A 16,160-nucleotide genomic window follows, 5' to 3' on the forward strand; every position below is an offset into this window, starting at 1 on the left:
ATGTGCAGTTGTAAAGAGCAGCAGTGTTCTTTACAGCAGACCTTTATCATATTATTTTTGAGCCCATTTGGAAACCTGCAGGTATTACTTCATTGGAGATACCATGTAAGAGGATCTTAGCCCATGTTATTCTTCTTCTGAATTACACATTCAGGTTTATTGCAGTAGTAAAATATCTCATTTTAATGAGCACTGCTTTGCGGCAGAGTATTTGAAGGGAAAAAAGGGTAACTTCAAAATTGCCTTAATTTTGATCATCTGTTAGCTGAGATGACTGACTGTCGGACTGTATCAGATGTAGGTAGGAAATCAGTAGGAAAACTTGTATGCCTGCTGTAGAAGTTGGTGAATTAATTAGAAGCAGCAGGTATAAGAAGGAAAAGCTAAATCCAGAAGTGGTAGTAGTAAAATGTAAGCTCTGTAGCCCTCAGCGTTGATTTTCAGCATCACTACTTTTTGTGCTAATCTCTGTTTCTGTGGAGGGAAAGGTTTTCAGTTTCTTGGGAATCACAGCCCGGGCATACAGTATAAAGGGGTAGGAAAAACTCAGCCATGCCATGAAAATCTCATTTAGGAAAGGATGCTCCATATTTTCTGCAGTAGCTGTGTGATTGCAATACAAGGCAAGTAGAAGACATGGATTCAGTTTTTCCTTTATGTCCCATCTCACTGTAAAATTCTCTGTTTACGGAGAATATCCCTATATATAGTTCCTACTTACAGGGTATGATACCTGGGCTTAAGACCCCTGCACCAATAAATGGTTTCCTCTTGATACTGAACAGTCAGTTGATGAGGCTGGGTATATAAAAAGCCATTGATACAAAAACTGGGGCTTCTAGCTTCTCTCCCAGTATTCTAACCAGTAAGCTGCACAACCTTGCTTGGTGCTTTCCCTCTCTCACCTCTCCCCATCTTTCCCAGCCCACATAGATACCCCAAGAAGGGTGGAGCAAATTCAGTACAAGTGAAACAGAGTCATCTTCATGACATGCACAGTTCACCTGTTGAATCATAAGTTGGGTGCTACACAGGCACATTCAGGTGTGGCTTGGAACAAAGACCAGCAGCCTCTACCTCCCTCAGTTAGAAGAAAGGCTTCCAGCAGGACAGCTTCCAGCAGGACAGCTTCCAGAGGTCACTGCATATGGCCCTGGTGGTTTTCTTGACAAGGGAATCTGCCTTCTCCAGCACCATGTCATGGCTGCTCAGGGACCACCTGAGTCTTCTACCACTTCAAGTTCACTGTATACACTCTTGAACCAAAGGCCACAAAGAGAATACAGACTTTTTGGTGAGCAATAGAAGTAATCAGACGTTATAATGGCAGAGGGAAGAAGTCAGATTGCCTTCAGCAAATACAAATAAACCAAGGAGGTATTTCTGAAACAGTCTGTTACTATGTTTAAGAAACCCCATGCATTTTAGAGAGATTGCTGGTTATATTTTAAACAAATAATTTTTGAAACCTCAAATTCAAAGGAACAGTTTGTAGATATAATTTCAATATATGGGATGGGTGAAATCCCTATTTCACTGAAATCAACAGAAACTTTATTATTTAAATAATAATAATTTATTTTATTATTTTATTATTGGGATGATTTTGCAGATTGCAAATCTGTTTAGCTTAATGGAAAGCCAGATCAATCCATGCGTCCAGATGATGTTTGTATTTTTATATGTCTCATTTAGAGTAGCTTGAAGTATTTGTTAGGAGTTCTTCAGGAATTTTGCATGAAACATCAAGTCTGTCTCAGGACTGGGGCAGTTTAACTTACACTGGAGAGAATTAACCATAAAGTTTTCTAGTCTCTGAATGTTAATATGCAGCCTAAGTAAAAAGTTTTCAAACTTTTATTAGTGCTTTGAATTTTTTTTAGACTTTAGAAGGGAAACATGGTATCTTACTAAGAAATTGGTCTGATAAGAATTACTATGCTTTGTGTTTCCATTTTGGAAGTACCATCTTGTCTTGCAGCCTGAAGGATAGCAATCAGCAAAATTGTTTAACAGACTCTGCAAGCCATTAACAAAAGGTGATCTGAGTAAACATATCAGCGTAGTCTCACCTTAACCCCATTGGGCATTTATACTCTGTAAAGCCACTTGTAAAGAGAACCTCCAGATAAATTTCTGCTGTAGCTGAAAATATTTTTGAATATCAGGGTACTTGAATCCTTTCTGTTACCCATTTTCTTAAAGGTACCTTTAATAAATCAGAGCTTTATCTCCTACAGATGTTTTTACTCAGCCACTTCAAGGCCCTCACAGGGTTCTGCTTAGAGTTTTTGCTAAGCAATTTTCTAATGCACACCTGAAAAACACACTGAGACAGTAAGTTTATATCAACTCCATTTGTCTTGCAGAATTCTATATTTACAATTGGTGCTTAGAATTGCTTTATTCCTTCCCCTTGTCTGCTCCTGTTGACTTCCTCAGTCTGTCTTCAAAGTTTTTCCAAGTGTACATAAACATAGTTGCTGAAAGGCACTGGAGCAAGAGAAGATAAACCTGGCTTAAGGAGAGGAGACCTGATACATTCATGTGCACAAACTCAAGCTTGTGTTTGCCAAGTTTTTGAAATTAATCATGGCATTTGCTAAGTGACTCAGCCAGCAACCCAGTGCCTCGCTGGAGTTTGGATATTCACAGACAGCCATAGATTTGTGTATGATTCCTAAATAAACTTTTATGACTTACAATTTTACAGAGCACAAATCTGGAAAATGAACTCCCTAGAGTGTCATGTCAAAATCTGCCTGGTGCTCCTATGTGTTAATAGTTTTCCCATAATACCCCCTCCTGAGAGGTATGCCACTGGTTTAGTTGATTTCAAGCCAGGAGTACCTTCCTTTAATGACAGTGAATTGTAGTTTTGTGAGTCTGAAAATTATTTGGTCTTCATATCTGTGTGAGTGAAGATTTAGGCAAATGTGATTTAGGCATTGCTACGATTGAAGCTTCCTTTTGTACCTGTCTGACTGATGATATGAACAGTAAGAGCATTAAGTAATAGGTGGTGTGATGTCACAGTTGATTTTAAAAGCAAGTAACTTCTACCCCTGTCCACATATTCCTCCTTCTGCTAATTCTTAGGCATGTGCAGATGTAAAAGGATCAGGGAACTGATCTACCTGGAAACAAATATTATATTTGCTGAGTTAGCTTTCTGCCTAACCATTCCTCTAGTATCACAATACAAAGAGATATTTTGAGATAGAATATGTACTTTTTCTCCTTTTTTTTAATAGAAGTTAGGAGCTGAAATCAGTCCCTAATAGCAACATGTAGCATTACATTTCATTCAGACTCATATGCAGTTCTGTGTGCAGGTATTTCATAGCATATATTTTCAATATTTTAAGAATTAAAAACAGTCTGTAGCAAAATGGATGGTATGCATGTGCTTGAGATATCTGTCTGCTGCATAAATATTTCATATAAATATTTAATTATTGTAGTTCTAATGTGCTGAAGAACCAACAGCCTATTCAATTTCCAATGCGTTATTTTATTCCAAATATCTTCTTTAGTCCATAAATAGCATGTTTGATTTCTGCACTAGACATAAAGGCATTATTTAATGTAGGCATTTCTTTGATTTTCATACCATTTTGTTGTATCTAGAAGCAGTTAAAGACAATTGTCATACTTAGGTCATGTGTTGTCTCAATGCACGCATTCTGTTTTTGATGAGACTCCTCACCCTTTCTTTTCTTGATCTCTAGTATAACATACAAACAGATCAGTACAGAAGTTGTGATAACGTCTCTGCCAAATCATCAGATAGTGATGTCAGTGATGTGTCAGCCATTTCCCGAACCAGCAGTGCCTCTCGCCTCAGCAGCACAAGTTTCATGTCAGAGCAATCTGAGCGCCCTCGGGGCAGGATCAGGTGAGTTCTCTGTGCAGCTTCTATTGCATCACACTCCTTTCATCGAATGCCAGAATACAGCCAGAAATTCTTGAAACCGGATAATCACAACATAAGAATTTGTGAAAAATGTTATGCATGTATAAACTGTCTTCCATGACTGGCCTAAGGTGACATTATTTTTGCAGTTGTGCATCTAAAAGAAAAAGCAAGCTTCCCATGAGGAGATGATAGATTAATGTATATATCCCTGTTGAACTTGATCACAGGCTGCCCTGTCATTGGCTAAGTGTAATCAAGATGTCAGTAAGGTATTAAAGCAGGAATATTACTAGATTTTTTTTTTTTAGTTAAACCGTTTTTTTATACATGCTTGGTTTTTCTTCCTCAAAGTATTTTCCCTACCTTCCTGCCTTTATTTTAAATTAACTATTATTTAATATTACTATAATAAACTATTATTTATATATTAATTTTGATATTTCTTGTTCAAAAGTAGTTTAATTCATTTGCATTATCAATAATCAGGTGCATCTTTCATCCCTGATACTAATCTGTTCTGAGGTTAAGGCTTTTTTTAGATGCACAGTTTGGTTTTTGTTTTCATTTAATTTGATGGCAAAACTCTCAGCAACTATAATGGCTGTAGGATTAGTTTGCTAATCTTTGATTATATCTGCCAGTCCCTGAACTGTCAAAGATTTTACTTTAGGTGTTATAATTATGAACTATAAAAAATAATTTTATGCCTACTAGGAAATCTGCCTGATATAAGCCAGATATAAGATCATTTACCACTCAGAACACATCTAGACAGTCTCAGTGTCTGAGAAGATCAGGTGCAGGAATTGGGTATGTTTCTGCAAAAGGAAGGGTTGTTAGGAAAACTCAGAAACTGGCCTCTGTGTTGGAGCTAGTTCCACCTTATTTTCTTTTCAAGGAATGTTCACAGGGGTATTTAAATTCATATTTCAGATTGGTGGAGGTATAGTCTGACAGCTGCAGTAATCCACGATCCAACAGAACAGTGCAGTAGAACTGTAAATTATTTAAAGTAATTTCAATTCATGTCTTTAAATGCTGCGTTTCATTTGCTCTTAGCTTTTTGGTATTTGACTCTTACAAGGGGCTTTTCTCATACCAAAATACCTTATTTCATAGACACAGAACTTTTCTCAACTAGGCCCTCTCACAGTGTCTTTGTCAGGTTCAACAAAAATAGGATTTTTTCCCATAATTATGTCTAACAGATTTTATCAGAAATTTTCCTTGAGTTTAGAATATCTGATCATAAATATCAGGACTGGGAGAACCAGTAACCTTGTGTGAGCCTGGCAAGGGTAAAACCTGGGCTCAAATCCTCAACCTCTTCCATTCTCAGGAGTATCAGGGCACTTTGGGTACAGGATTGGGTAACCTAGTATACAAAGCCAAGTGTCTGCAGTGGGAGTTCCAGTTCAGCTTCACTCTAGACCAGTAAAGTGAGATGTAATTGAAATCCAGATGCCTTTCCTCTTGGTACTATCCACAGAATCCATACCTCAGAAGTTAGACACTTTATAGTTGCTTGCTTTAATCTTCTCTAAATTCAGTTTGTACTTCCATAAGTGAACAAAATGTGTAGCAATAGCATACAGTGCAGTTCCTTCAGTAGAAATATGAGGAAGAAACTAAAAGATTGGGGAAAAGGTTGATTCTATTAGGAACATTTTTTTTCATCTTTAGATTCATGCTGTGTAATTGCATCCTTAAAACCTATGTATCTTCAGTGAAATTCACCTAAAAATAGGTTTTTATTAAATTATTTTTTTAGTTTACCTAAGCATCCATTAAAAAGAAGAAAATACCTATTATCTTGAATGGTTCACCTCATCTTCAGACAGGTGTCAAAGACAGGGGAATCATCCTTTTCTAGCATTAATTGTTGAAGATACCCTAGTTGATTTGTTTAGATTGGTTGCTTTAATTGTTGGTGTTTAAGATTAAAATTACTCTTTCTCTCAATTACTAAATTTTCTTTAAGATCAAGGAACTAGAAGTTTTAAGTTCAATTTTGATTAGTAATTTGAAATGCAAATTGCATTTTTGCCTCCAAAGAACCCGATGTTAACACATTATCAAACAGGATAGGGTAGGATGGGATGACATGGTTGAGCAGGAAGGGTAGAATTTTTTGTCTGTTTTTGTCATTCTGAGACCACCTATCCAGCATCATCTTCATTTGGAGATGTGTCAGGCCAGTGGCCATGGCAGCTGTGTGAGCATAATATTGTGTTTAAGGACAAAGTTTGTTGAACTGCATTTTTAATGCACCTACTTTTGTTCTCCAGATATGTTCTAGAGATGAACCTAGTAAGCACATAGAAACTCAAAGGAGGTGGCTCAGTTCCACGCATTTCACTAAATTAAGTCATTCAACAAGTATCCTTACCTTGAAGAGTAGTTTCAGATTAGTAAACTGAAGTGATTGATGCAAGTTCTAAATATAAGTATATAGAATAGCTTCTTGCTTTCTATTTTGTTTAGCATTTTCAGGTGTAACAAATGGCTTTGCATGGATGAGCTACTCTGTGTATGAAATTATTAGAAACTCTTTCTTGTTACTGTCCTAGGGAGTCTGGTTAACTGCCATGCTCTCTGGCTGTAAGTGCAGAAAAAGATACCAGGAATTTTTGATGTGTGAACAAAAAGTTCTGGGACTTTTGATTTGAATCAGAATCAGATTTGTGAATTTGGAGTTGGTGTGTATTTGATGAGTGAAGCCAAATTGCCAGTCCTTCTTTATGGAGATTTGCTTTCATCAATCATGGTCTTTATGTATTCATAGTACAGTCATGTAGTACTTTGTGCCTGCATATGTTGGAGATGTTACTATGTACATTTATGAAACATTTCTCCAATCCTAAATGGAGCAGAAGGAAATTTTTTCATGGTTTAATGCAAATGATAGGTAAGAACACATGATGATTAATCAGCATCATATGGGTTTGATCAGACAAAGAAGGACATTTGCTGATTTAATTAAAAATTATGCCAGATTATGTCATTGCATCACTTTTAATTTGTAGCCTGTTTATGCAAAGATACCTGGACTTCTTGGTGCTGTTAAGTAGGGAACTGTCCTGCATGGTAAAGGTGAGGTGGAGGCTTCTGTTTTGGAGGAATAACAGGCTACCATAAGGTGTTTCACTTAAATCCAATTTAATAAAATCTGCTAAATTTATATAAATTTATATATTTAAATAACTTTCTTTTAAGGTGAATGTCTCATCGTATCTGGATTTCAAACAAAATGCCTCTGCATTAGGAATATTACTGTTATCTCTTATTTGAAATTTGAAATCCACATCTTAATAAGAATTATGGTTTTTTTATCTTGATCAATGTGTGCTATGTCATTATGTCTGTGCCAAATGTTAATCTGTTTTTACACGCTTTTTAAAATTGAATGCTTAAGTGTAATTAAAATACTTTATATGAGCTTATCAAGAAAAGAGGATAATGTAATGAGTTGTAACAGTGGATTTAAACCAGTTCTAATTTATTTCACATGTTATGCCATGGCACTGAATGGTTTCTATCATGAACTCTATATGGTTTTTGGGGTTTATGTTCTCTGTATGTCACTGAACTTTGTACTGTCAGACTCTACCTGACAAACATTTTCTTCCCTAGTTTCCAGAACAGAATACACAACTTGTGTGTAGCTGTTATTCCTTCAGTACCTTGACACTTAGCTCTAGTACACCTGAGCTTTAAAACAGGAACGATGGAGTAGAGAAATGATGATTCAGGATCAAGTGAGGAAGTGGTTGATGGGTTGACAGACAATGGGTGCAAAGAGATGGAGACAGCCAGGACCTCATAAACAACAAAGCAGGCAGGAAGGAACCACCCAGAGTGTATGCACATAAGGATGCGATTGAGAGAAGAGCATTTAGGGGATGCTCTCATGCCTTATCTGGGAAATAAGCACAAATGTGTGGCTCTCTGGATAGCCTGTGCTCTAAAGCATGGGGAACAAGCAAGAGGAATTAGAGGTTTGTATGGTCTGCTCATGATTACAGAGAAGTGGTGGGATAGCTCATATTACTGGGGTGCTGCAATCCATGGAAGCACAGGGCAGGATAGCAAGGAGGGGGTGTAGGCCTTCATGTGACAGAGCACAGTATGCAGGGAGCTCTGCCTAGAGATGGGTGATGAACTAGCTGAGAGTTTATAGGTCAGGATTAGAGACCCAACCAATGTCATGATATTGTGGGTGTCTGCTATGGACTTCCTGATCAGGAAGAGGAATTAGATGAAGCCTTCTTCCAGTTGTAGGTTCTGGTTTTCATAGAGAACTTAAACCATCCTGGTATCTGCTGGCTGAGCAATGCAGAAGGGCACAAGTAATCCAGGAGGTTTCTGTAGTGCACTGATGACAGGAGGGAAAGTCTGGAGCAAGGACTCAACAGACCATGATATGATCAAGGAGCATTTAAATAAACTGGACATGTACAAGTTATATTGGCATGTGACAAGGTGAACGCATGAATACTAAACAAGCTGGTGTTGACTGATGTCATTGCAAGGCCAGTCAATAATCTTTGGAACATGGTAGTCAGGGAATGTTCTTGAAGATGGGAAGAAAAGTCATCACTATTCCATTCAAAAAGGGAAAGGGATCTTGGAAATTATAGGCCTGTCAGCCTTAGCTCAACCTCTGGGTAGGTGATGGAACAAATAATCCTGGAAATTATTTCCAAATGTGTAGGACAAGGGGGTGATTGTAGACAGTCAGCATGAAGTTACAAAGGGCAAATCGAGCCTGACCAGCCTGATAGCTTTCTTTCATTAGCTGACTGACTAGCTTGGTGGATGAGAGAGGAATATCAGATGTTCTCTATCTTGTCTCTGGTAAGATCAACACCCTCTTCTAAAGAACCCTCATAGACAAACTGAGGAAGTACAGCCTAGGTAAGTAAACAGTAAGGCAGATTGGAAACTGGCTGAATGCCAGGCTTAGGGGATTGTGACCTGTGACACAAAGTCCAGCTGGAGACAAATCACTTGTGGTGTATGCCTGGGGTCAATATTATGACAGTACTGTTTAACATCTTCACTATTGTTTGGTATGATGGGGAAGAATGCACCCTCAGCAGGTTTGCAGGCAACAGAAAACTTATATGAATAATTTATATAGTAGGGGGATGTGACACTATTCAGAGAGACCTCAAAAGGATGGAGAAATGGGCCATTAGGAGCCTCACTAAGTTCAACAAAGGAAATGAAAAATCCTCCACCTGGGGAGGAGTAACACTGTGTGCCATTGCACCCTGGGGACTCACAACTAAAACACAACTTTGCAGCTGGAAAGCAGCTTTTCAGGAAAAATCCTAGGATGTTTCTGGATGCTAAGATGAACAAGCCAACAATCCCTCCTTGCATTAAAGAAGATCAACACCATCCTGGGCTGCATGAGGAAGAGTGTTGCCAGCAGGTTGATGAACATGATCCTTCTCCCTCAGTAGAGCTGAGTAGCACTAGTGAGACACATCTGGAATTCTAAGTCTAGTGCTGGGCTCCCCAGTACAGCAGACATAGAGCTACTGGAGCATGTCCAGCAAGGGGCCATGATGATGTTGAAGGGATTAGTGTTTGTCATACAAGGAGAGGCCAAGAGAGCTGAGTGTTCAGCCTGGAGTAGAGAAGGCTTGAGGGAGATCTTACCAATATGCATAAATGTCTGCAGAGAGGGACTGGACAAAAAAGGCCAGACTCCTGCCAGTGAGAGGATGAGCACAAACTGAAATAAGGCAAATCACACTAAGACTAATGAGAAAAGCATTTTTTTTGGCAATTTTTTTTAAGCGCTGGAACAGGTGGTGCAGAGATTTTGCACAGAGATTATGGGGTATCCAAACCCTGACTAGATATGGCCCTGAGCAACCTGCTCATATCACATCTGCAGTTATGCAGGTGAGTTGGACCTTGCAATCTCCAAAAGTATCCTCCAGCCTCACCCGTTCTGTGACTCTCAGATTTTCATTTCATGCTGGTTTTTTATGGCATTCTCATGCACAAAATGATCAGTGTCTTTAGTTTGAAATCAGGTGAAGTGACTGGAGGTTTGCCATCTCACTGAAGACAAACAGCAGCATTGAGCTTCAGATCTCTCAAAGTGATATAGCCAGAGGCTACATTCATTTATTCTCTGGATTGGAGAAGGATTTTCCAGGGGTTTTCCATCCTCCCACATGGTTCACTGGAGCTAGTTTGAGACCATTTATAGTGGCGAGGGGCTAGAGGGTCTGAAGTGTCTTCTGACCTCTTCTCAGGCTTCCCAGTAATGCTGCTTGTTACATCATAAATCTGTGTGATGTGACTGGTACAGTACATTTGTCCAGTCCTTCCCCCACTCTCTCTTTAGACCAGGGCTGCAGTCACCTTTCTCAGCACACTGATTCACTAAAATGCAGCACTAGTGCACCAAAGAGCCAGCTGAACAAAGTTTAACTTCATGTCATAACAGTGAAGGAGTACAACACACCAATTTATGCATTTGATGAACAAAAATGAGGTTTGTGTTTAAATAAAGAAACCAAGTCATTTCATGTTAATTACAAAAGTAATTAAAATCTTTATATTGAATTTATGCTGCAGTGACTAAGGGTGTAGTTAAGATACGTTGTTCATGAAAAAATGAAATATAAAATCTTTTAATTACTGTTATAAATATTGCAAACAGAACTAGTGGAGGCAACAACAGAAGAACACTAAAGCTTATTCATCAATAAAAGTAAATCACCTGGAAAATGGGAACAGATTCACAAGTAATTTCAGACTGGCTTTGTGGAGGATATTCACTATGCCACACTCATTATCTAAACCTGGGAGAAGATCCTGAAAATGTGTGGAGTATAATAACAGATCCTAAGTTAGATCCCATACTTCTACACCAACCAGTTTAAGGGCAATTTCACATTATATAAAGAAAGGATTGAGCTATATAAATTTTCAGTGGCATATGCAGTGCTGGAGCCTAGCATAGGAGGGATCTGTTTGTATATACGAGGTAAAAACGGGCATTCCTAGGGTTTATAGCTCTCATTACTGGTATTCTGTAAAAAAATAAATGTTACTTAATTTATTCAAGGTATTATCAACCCAGATCTTTGTCTTGCAAAAGAGGTATCATGTACTTGGAATCAAGGTGATTCCTCATTCTTGGATTCTGAGAGCCTTCAGTGTGTCATACTAGAAGACACAGTAGATCATCTTGTGTGCTGTATGTGCTGTGGCATTGCCAAGGAGATTTTAAAAAACCCAAACCCCTGCATGCCTTGTGCATGCCTAGCTGTGTGCTCTCAGGTAACAGTGATCACAGGGCTCTGGCAGCGTGCTGAGCTGGATCTTTTGATCAGAAGTAGACGTCAGCAATATATTAAGAGCTAGATCTCCACAGCTACACAGACAGTGGTGTGGCAACATCAGTCTGTATGATGTTGAAAGCTGGTCCTCAAATGACATTTTCAAAGGGGTGTTTCCTGTTTTTCTGCTTAAATTCTGCCTTCTGCAGCATTTCAAAGCATCACTGTGGAAGGTCTGTTCCATATTTCTCAGGTCTAAAGCACCACAGAGTCAAATTACATACCTGCAGGAGTAGCAGAAACAATGAATTCTGCTGCATATATATTCATCTATGAATCAGATCAACCTTTTCAGTTGTCACATTTCTAAAGAATCTTGAATCCAAGTTCTCATTTGCTATTTATCTTCCATATTATACCTGTTTCCATGCCTTCATAGCTAAGATCTTTCATAAGGTCTTTGCAAATTTATGGATGGCTGCAGCTGTGGTTTATCAGCTGGGCTACGGATCACCAGAATCCGTTCTTCAATATGATTTGTTTTTAATCAGCTGTCAAACCTCCAGTACAATGGTGCTCATTGAAAAGTTACTAGTTTATTTTCTTAATGTGAACTGGCATGGCTTTGGAGATGTAATGCTGTTGTTCTCTTTCCTGAAGTTTCAATTTTTAATAGTCAAAATACTAAGTTCACAATTTATTTTTTTAATTATGTCTCTGCAAATTTAACTTGACTTAAGAGCATTTATTGACCTGGGTGTGTCTTTCTTGTGACTAATTGTTGATTCTGCAATTTTCATTTGCAATAATTTTAAGATGATTAGGCTATATTTCTCATAAGTATTAAATCCTACCTCTTTTGAATAAATTACAATTCCTCATTTCTAAGAAAGGAATAGAGATATTAGAACTAGTCTACACTAATTAAAGTAATAGTATATTTATAATGCAATATTTATTTTGCATTAAAATGTACAAATATCAGTCTTTTTTTCTGGATTGGAAATTTATAAGCCAAAATAACAGTGTGAATTTCACAGGAAGGTGAAAGCTCATGAAACTCTTTAACAAGCCTAGGCTCAAGGTAGTGATACATTTTTACAAGAATTATTACACTTTAAAGGGTTATTAATAACATTATCCTGTGGAACACGTTGGCATAATGGTAACATTTTAAATTTGAGCTTATAAAGAGCACTAATTCATATCTTTATTTCAAAATAGGGAGACTTCTGTGTGTGCTTAACAAATGATGCATTAATTCAACTTCCTCCTCGAGAAGTAAATTATCTTTGTCAACACAGGGAGGTATTTTAAACAAAAATTTAAACTCCTTGTCTAGTTTATATGTACACCAAAAGCTCGAGCTGATGGCAAACTTGTCAGTCTTCACATAACTGTGTTGAGTAGCAATAGTATGACTGCTACTTTGTTTAAAATACAACAATTAAAATAGAGAAATATGGATGTAAGAACAAACAGCGGAGGCCTTGAAAGATGATACAGTTTTATGACAATGAAACTTCAGGATGGGTAATAGTGTTCATTTCTGGGGAAAAAAAACAGAAATTAAAAAAAAAAGAAAGAAAGAAAAGAAAACAGAATGTTTGCATAGCAAAAAGCCTGATCAAGGTTTCGAGGCAAAGCCATAGGGATAAAGCTTTCTCTAAAATCGTTTAGAGAATGAGGCAGGAATTGTAGAAAGATAAAGAATTGTTTTGTCACTTGCCTAGTTTATTTCTGCTGTGGGAAATTACTCTCTGCCCCATAGTTTTTATGTGATTAGTGACAAGTCATTTCAGACATGCCTTTGTTGGTGGTCATACGCTGCCTGTTCCATGGAGTTTATTGTGTCTTGATGCTGTGGTTTCAACTACCCATCACCTGGGAAGTTTGGAGCAAAACTCACACACAATTCTTTAAGGTTCTGGTTTGTTAAATCCAGTGACAGACTAAGAAATTGCACAGTTGCATGGTTGCTGAGTTCACCATTCAGAATGGTATGATGGCACATGAAAAATCTTTCTTTGCAAAAGCAGAGAGGATAGTGAGTGTTCTGTGACTACAAATTATAAACTGGACATCTCTTGGGGGGTCATAATATGCTAAATACATGTGATGGGATATTAAAAAGACTTGTTTTGTTCATTTTCCACAGGAATTTTTAGGAAATGTTTTGTTTTCGGAAAGAACGATAAAAAGAATTTATTCCTCAGTTTTCTTACTCTGTGTCTACTTCAGTGTCACCATGAACTCGTTGCTTCCAGGGATTATTGACCATTATACTCTCTTTGTACTCCAGTCAGGTGACTTTGTCTCCAGCCATGCCTGATGGCCAACAAACTTGCAGCCCCCCTGCATCCTGGACAGTCTAGCTAATCTCTCCCAAATGCAGAATAGACAAGGGCTGCAGTTCCTGGGAAATACTGACTTTCTGCCTCTGACCTGGAGGCAATAACACTCAGGAAATGTATAATCTATTTAGCAACTGGACCTGTGAGTGAGTGAGTGAGTGAGTGAGTGAGTGAGTGAGTGAGTGAGTGAGTGAGTGAGTGAGTGTATTTAGCAACGGGACCTGTGAGTGAGTGAGTGAGTGAGTGAGTGAGTGAGTGAGTGAGTGAGTGAGTGAGTGAGTGAGTGGAAAGTCACTTCCTAACAAGAAAGTTTCCTGGTATCTTAACAGCTGATCTCTTTGAAATCTCTTAACATGAGAGGTATGACTTAAAGAAGTTGTTTTACCAAATTGATAGGTACTCAAAAGTATTGGCAGGTACTCTATTTGTGCCAAATAGAAGGATCACCTCATTGGAATCTTTCAGTCAGGCACTAGCCTCTTGTCAAAGTGAAGTGAATTTATAATTTTGGTTTTGTTGTTGCTGGTTCTGGTTTTTTCTTTGCTTTTTTTTGTTTGTTTGTTGTTGTTGTTTTCTTGTAATTTCCTTCAAAAGAACGAGGCAATCTGCCATGGTGTATCAGTTGGAACTTAGAACAGATAAAAGAAGAAATTTGATCATGGGCAGAAACCAGACATGGACAACTTCTACCTAAATTTTTCATATTTGACAAACAGAATAGATACAGGTAACAGGCAAGGTAATTTTTGTCTAAAATCTTCACAGTGCAAGCATCCACTGCAGCACTTGAGGTAAATTCCCAATCCTACTTTGTTTCTGATTATCCAGATCACTGCAGCTAAAAACAGAACTCCAAAAGGGTTTTATTAACTGTGCACTTCCCAGTTTCATTAAAGAGAGAAACACACTGAACATGTACTGTGATTAGTTAATATTGCTGCTCAGGTGATCTGACTTGGGGCAAGGACAGGCACCCTGATGTAACCTGAGTCACAACTTCTGCTTTTTTCAAGGGGAAATAGAGGGCAGTAGTCTCAATTATTACCATGAAGGCAATATAAATGAAAACATTTTAGATAAGCTGCTTAAAAAATATAATGTATCCTCTTTACCCCCAAAGAGTATATTACAGATGGAAACTTCTGGTTCTGAGGTCATTTATGTACAACACCAAGGTGAAGCCAGAGTAATTAATGTTCTAATTATTCATTATCTAAAGATAATGATTTTTTTAAATCCATCATTATAAACTGCTTTATGTATCTGTCAGAGAGGGAGGGAGATGGAGTCTTTAATCCCTTCAGAACATCTGTACATGAAAAATGTGCTATGGAGCATTGCTTCTGTATTTTTAATTATCTAATTATATTTCCTCTTCCAAAGAAAGTGTCACATCACCAGCAGTCCTTCTTAACAATTTGGAAAATATGGAAAAATTATTTAATTGGTTTTTCATTTAATTACTGCAGTTGATAAAGATTAAATGTAATCCATAAACTTTTAGTTTAAGGACATTATGCTAATATTTTAAACAGGCAGTACTTGTTATTTTTAGATTAAAGAAATGTAGGAAAATAGTTTTAATCATGGCTCAGGCCTCAGAATGCTTCTCACTTGCTTTATCTTCATCTCGCTTTACTATATTTTTAAAAATTTTATCTGCATTTTTTTTGTTAGCGCTGACCTTGCACGGTCCCATTTAGCTTTTCAGATTCTCCTCCTGCATTTCATATTTCGTTGCTATTGTGTGTTGCTATTATCTCCTTTGGAAAAGGTGCAATGAGTGATCTATTTAATGTCAATGTTAAAGAATTTTTTACATGAAGAGCAGTGAGACCATAGGTACTTCAGTACCTTGTGCTTTAGAGGGGAAAAAAAAAACAACAGGGAAAATAACATTACTCATTAATATCATGCAAAAAAAGAAAAACTGGTGAATTCAGCTTTCTTTATACTAAAGAAGGCTTCCTTCAGTATTGAACTAAACATTTTTGTATTTGTCATACACACACACACATAACCAATATTTACTTTCTTGATAGAGATTTAATATTTTCAACTTTTCTGTATTTGGTACATTTTAACATAATATGTATGGAGCTATATGCAGTCAAGTTTGGGTCATTTGGGCTGTTTGCCCTTTGATTCACATAAGCCTTTCCACATCAGCTTTAGTAGCAATAGTTAACCCTGAGCAGTGCCCCTGGGGTGGTTGCTTTTGTGCTGGTTTCATTTTATGATTCATGTCATTAGTTGGCTTCAGGCTGATGGTGACTTGGGAGACTTTGTGCAGGCAGACTCATGGGCTCTACATATAGAGACAATTGCTCTTCTTGTTTCAGAGAATATAAATTAAGTTGAAATATTCATGGCAAATGATAAAAATCTGCTTATCTTTTGCTTGGAAAATAGTTAAAATCTACTTATCTTTTGTGATGTTCAGACTTACTTTCTGAATTGTTATTCTTTTGTTTCATGGCGAAATGCTAGTTTTACAAGTTTAAAAAGTAGAAATCTGTCAGAGCTGTGAAGCTGGCACAATTCAGTGGTCAGTGTCCTCCTGAAAAAAACATTATC

General features: G+C 37.5%; 1 protein-coding gene across 38 annotated transcripts in view; it reads left to right on the top strand.

The window, feature by feature from the left end:
- The window catches only part of RIMS1 (regulating synaptic membrane exocytosis 1), a 127,652-nt gene that overhangs the window by 67,912 nt on the left and 43,580 nt on the right, over positions 1–16,160 (top strand). For 25 of the 38 annotated variants that reach the window (XM_062489795.1, XM_062489784.1, XM_062489796.1 and 22 more), the window contains one exon: positions 3,732–3,898. The exons of the other annotated variants lie outside the window; for them this stretch is intronic. In XM_062489795.1, coding sequence (XP_062345779.1) covers positions 3,732–3,898 — 167 coding nt within the window. The remainder of the gene's footprint in view (positions 1–3,731; positions 3,899–16,160) is intronic. 38 annotated transcript variants of the gene reach the window in all.

The sequence above is a fragment of the Cinclus cinclus genome, chromosome 3 (genome assembly GCF_963662255.1).
Source record: "Cinclus cinclus chromosome 3, bCinCin1.1, whole genome shotgun sequence".
NCBI classification, from domain to species: Eukaryota; Metazoa; Chordata; class Aves; order Passeriformes; family Cinclidae; genus Cinclus; species Cinclus cinclus.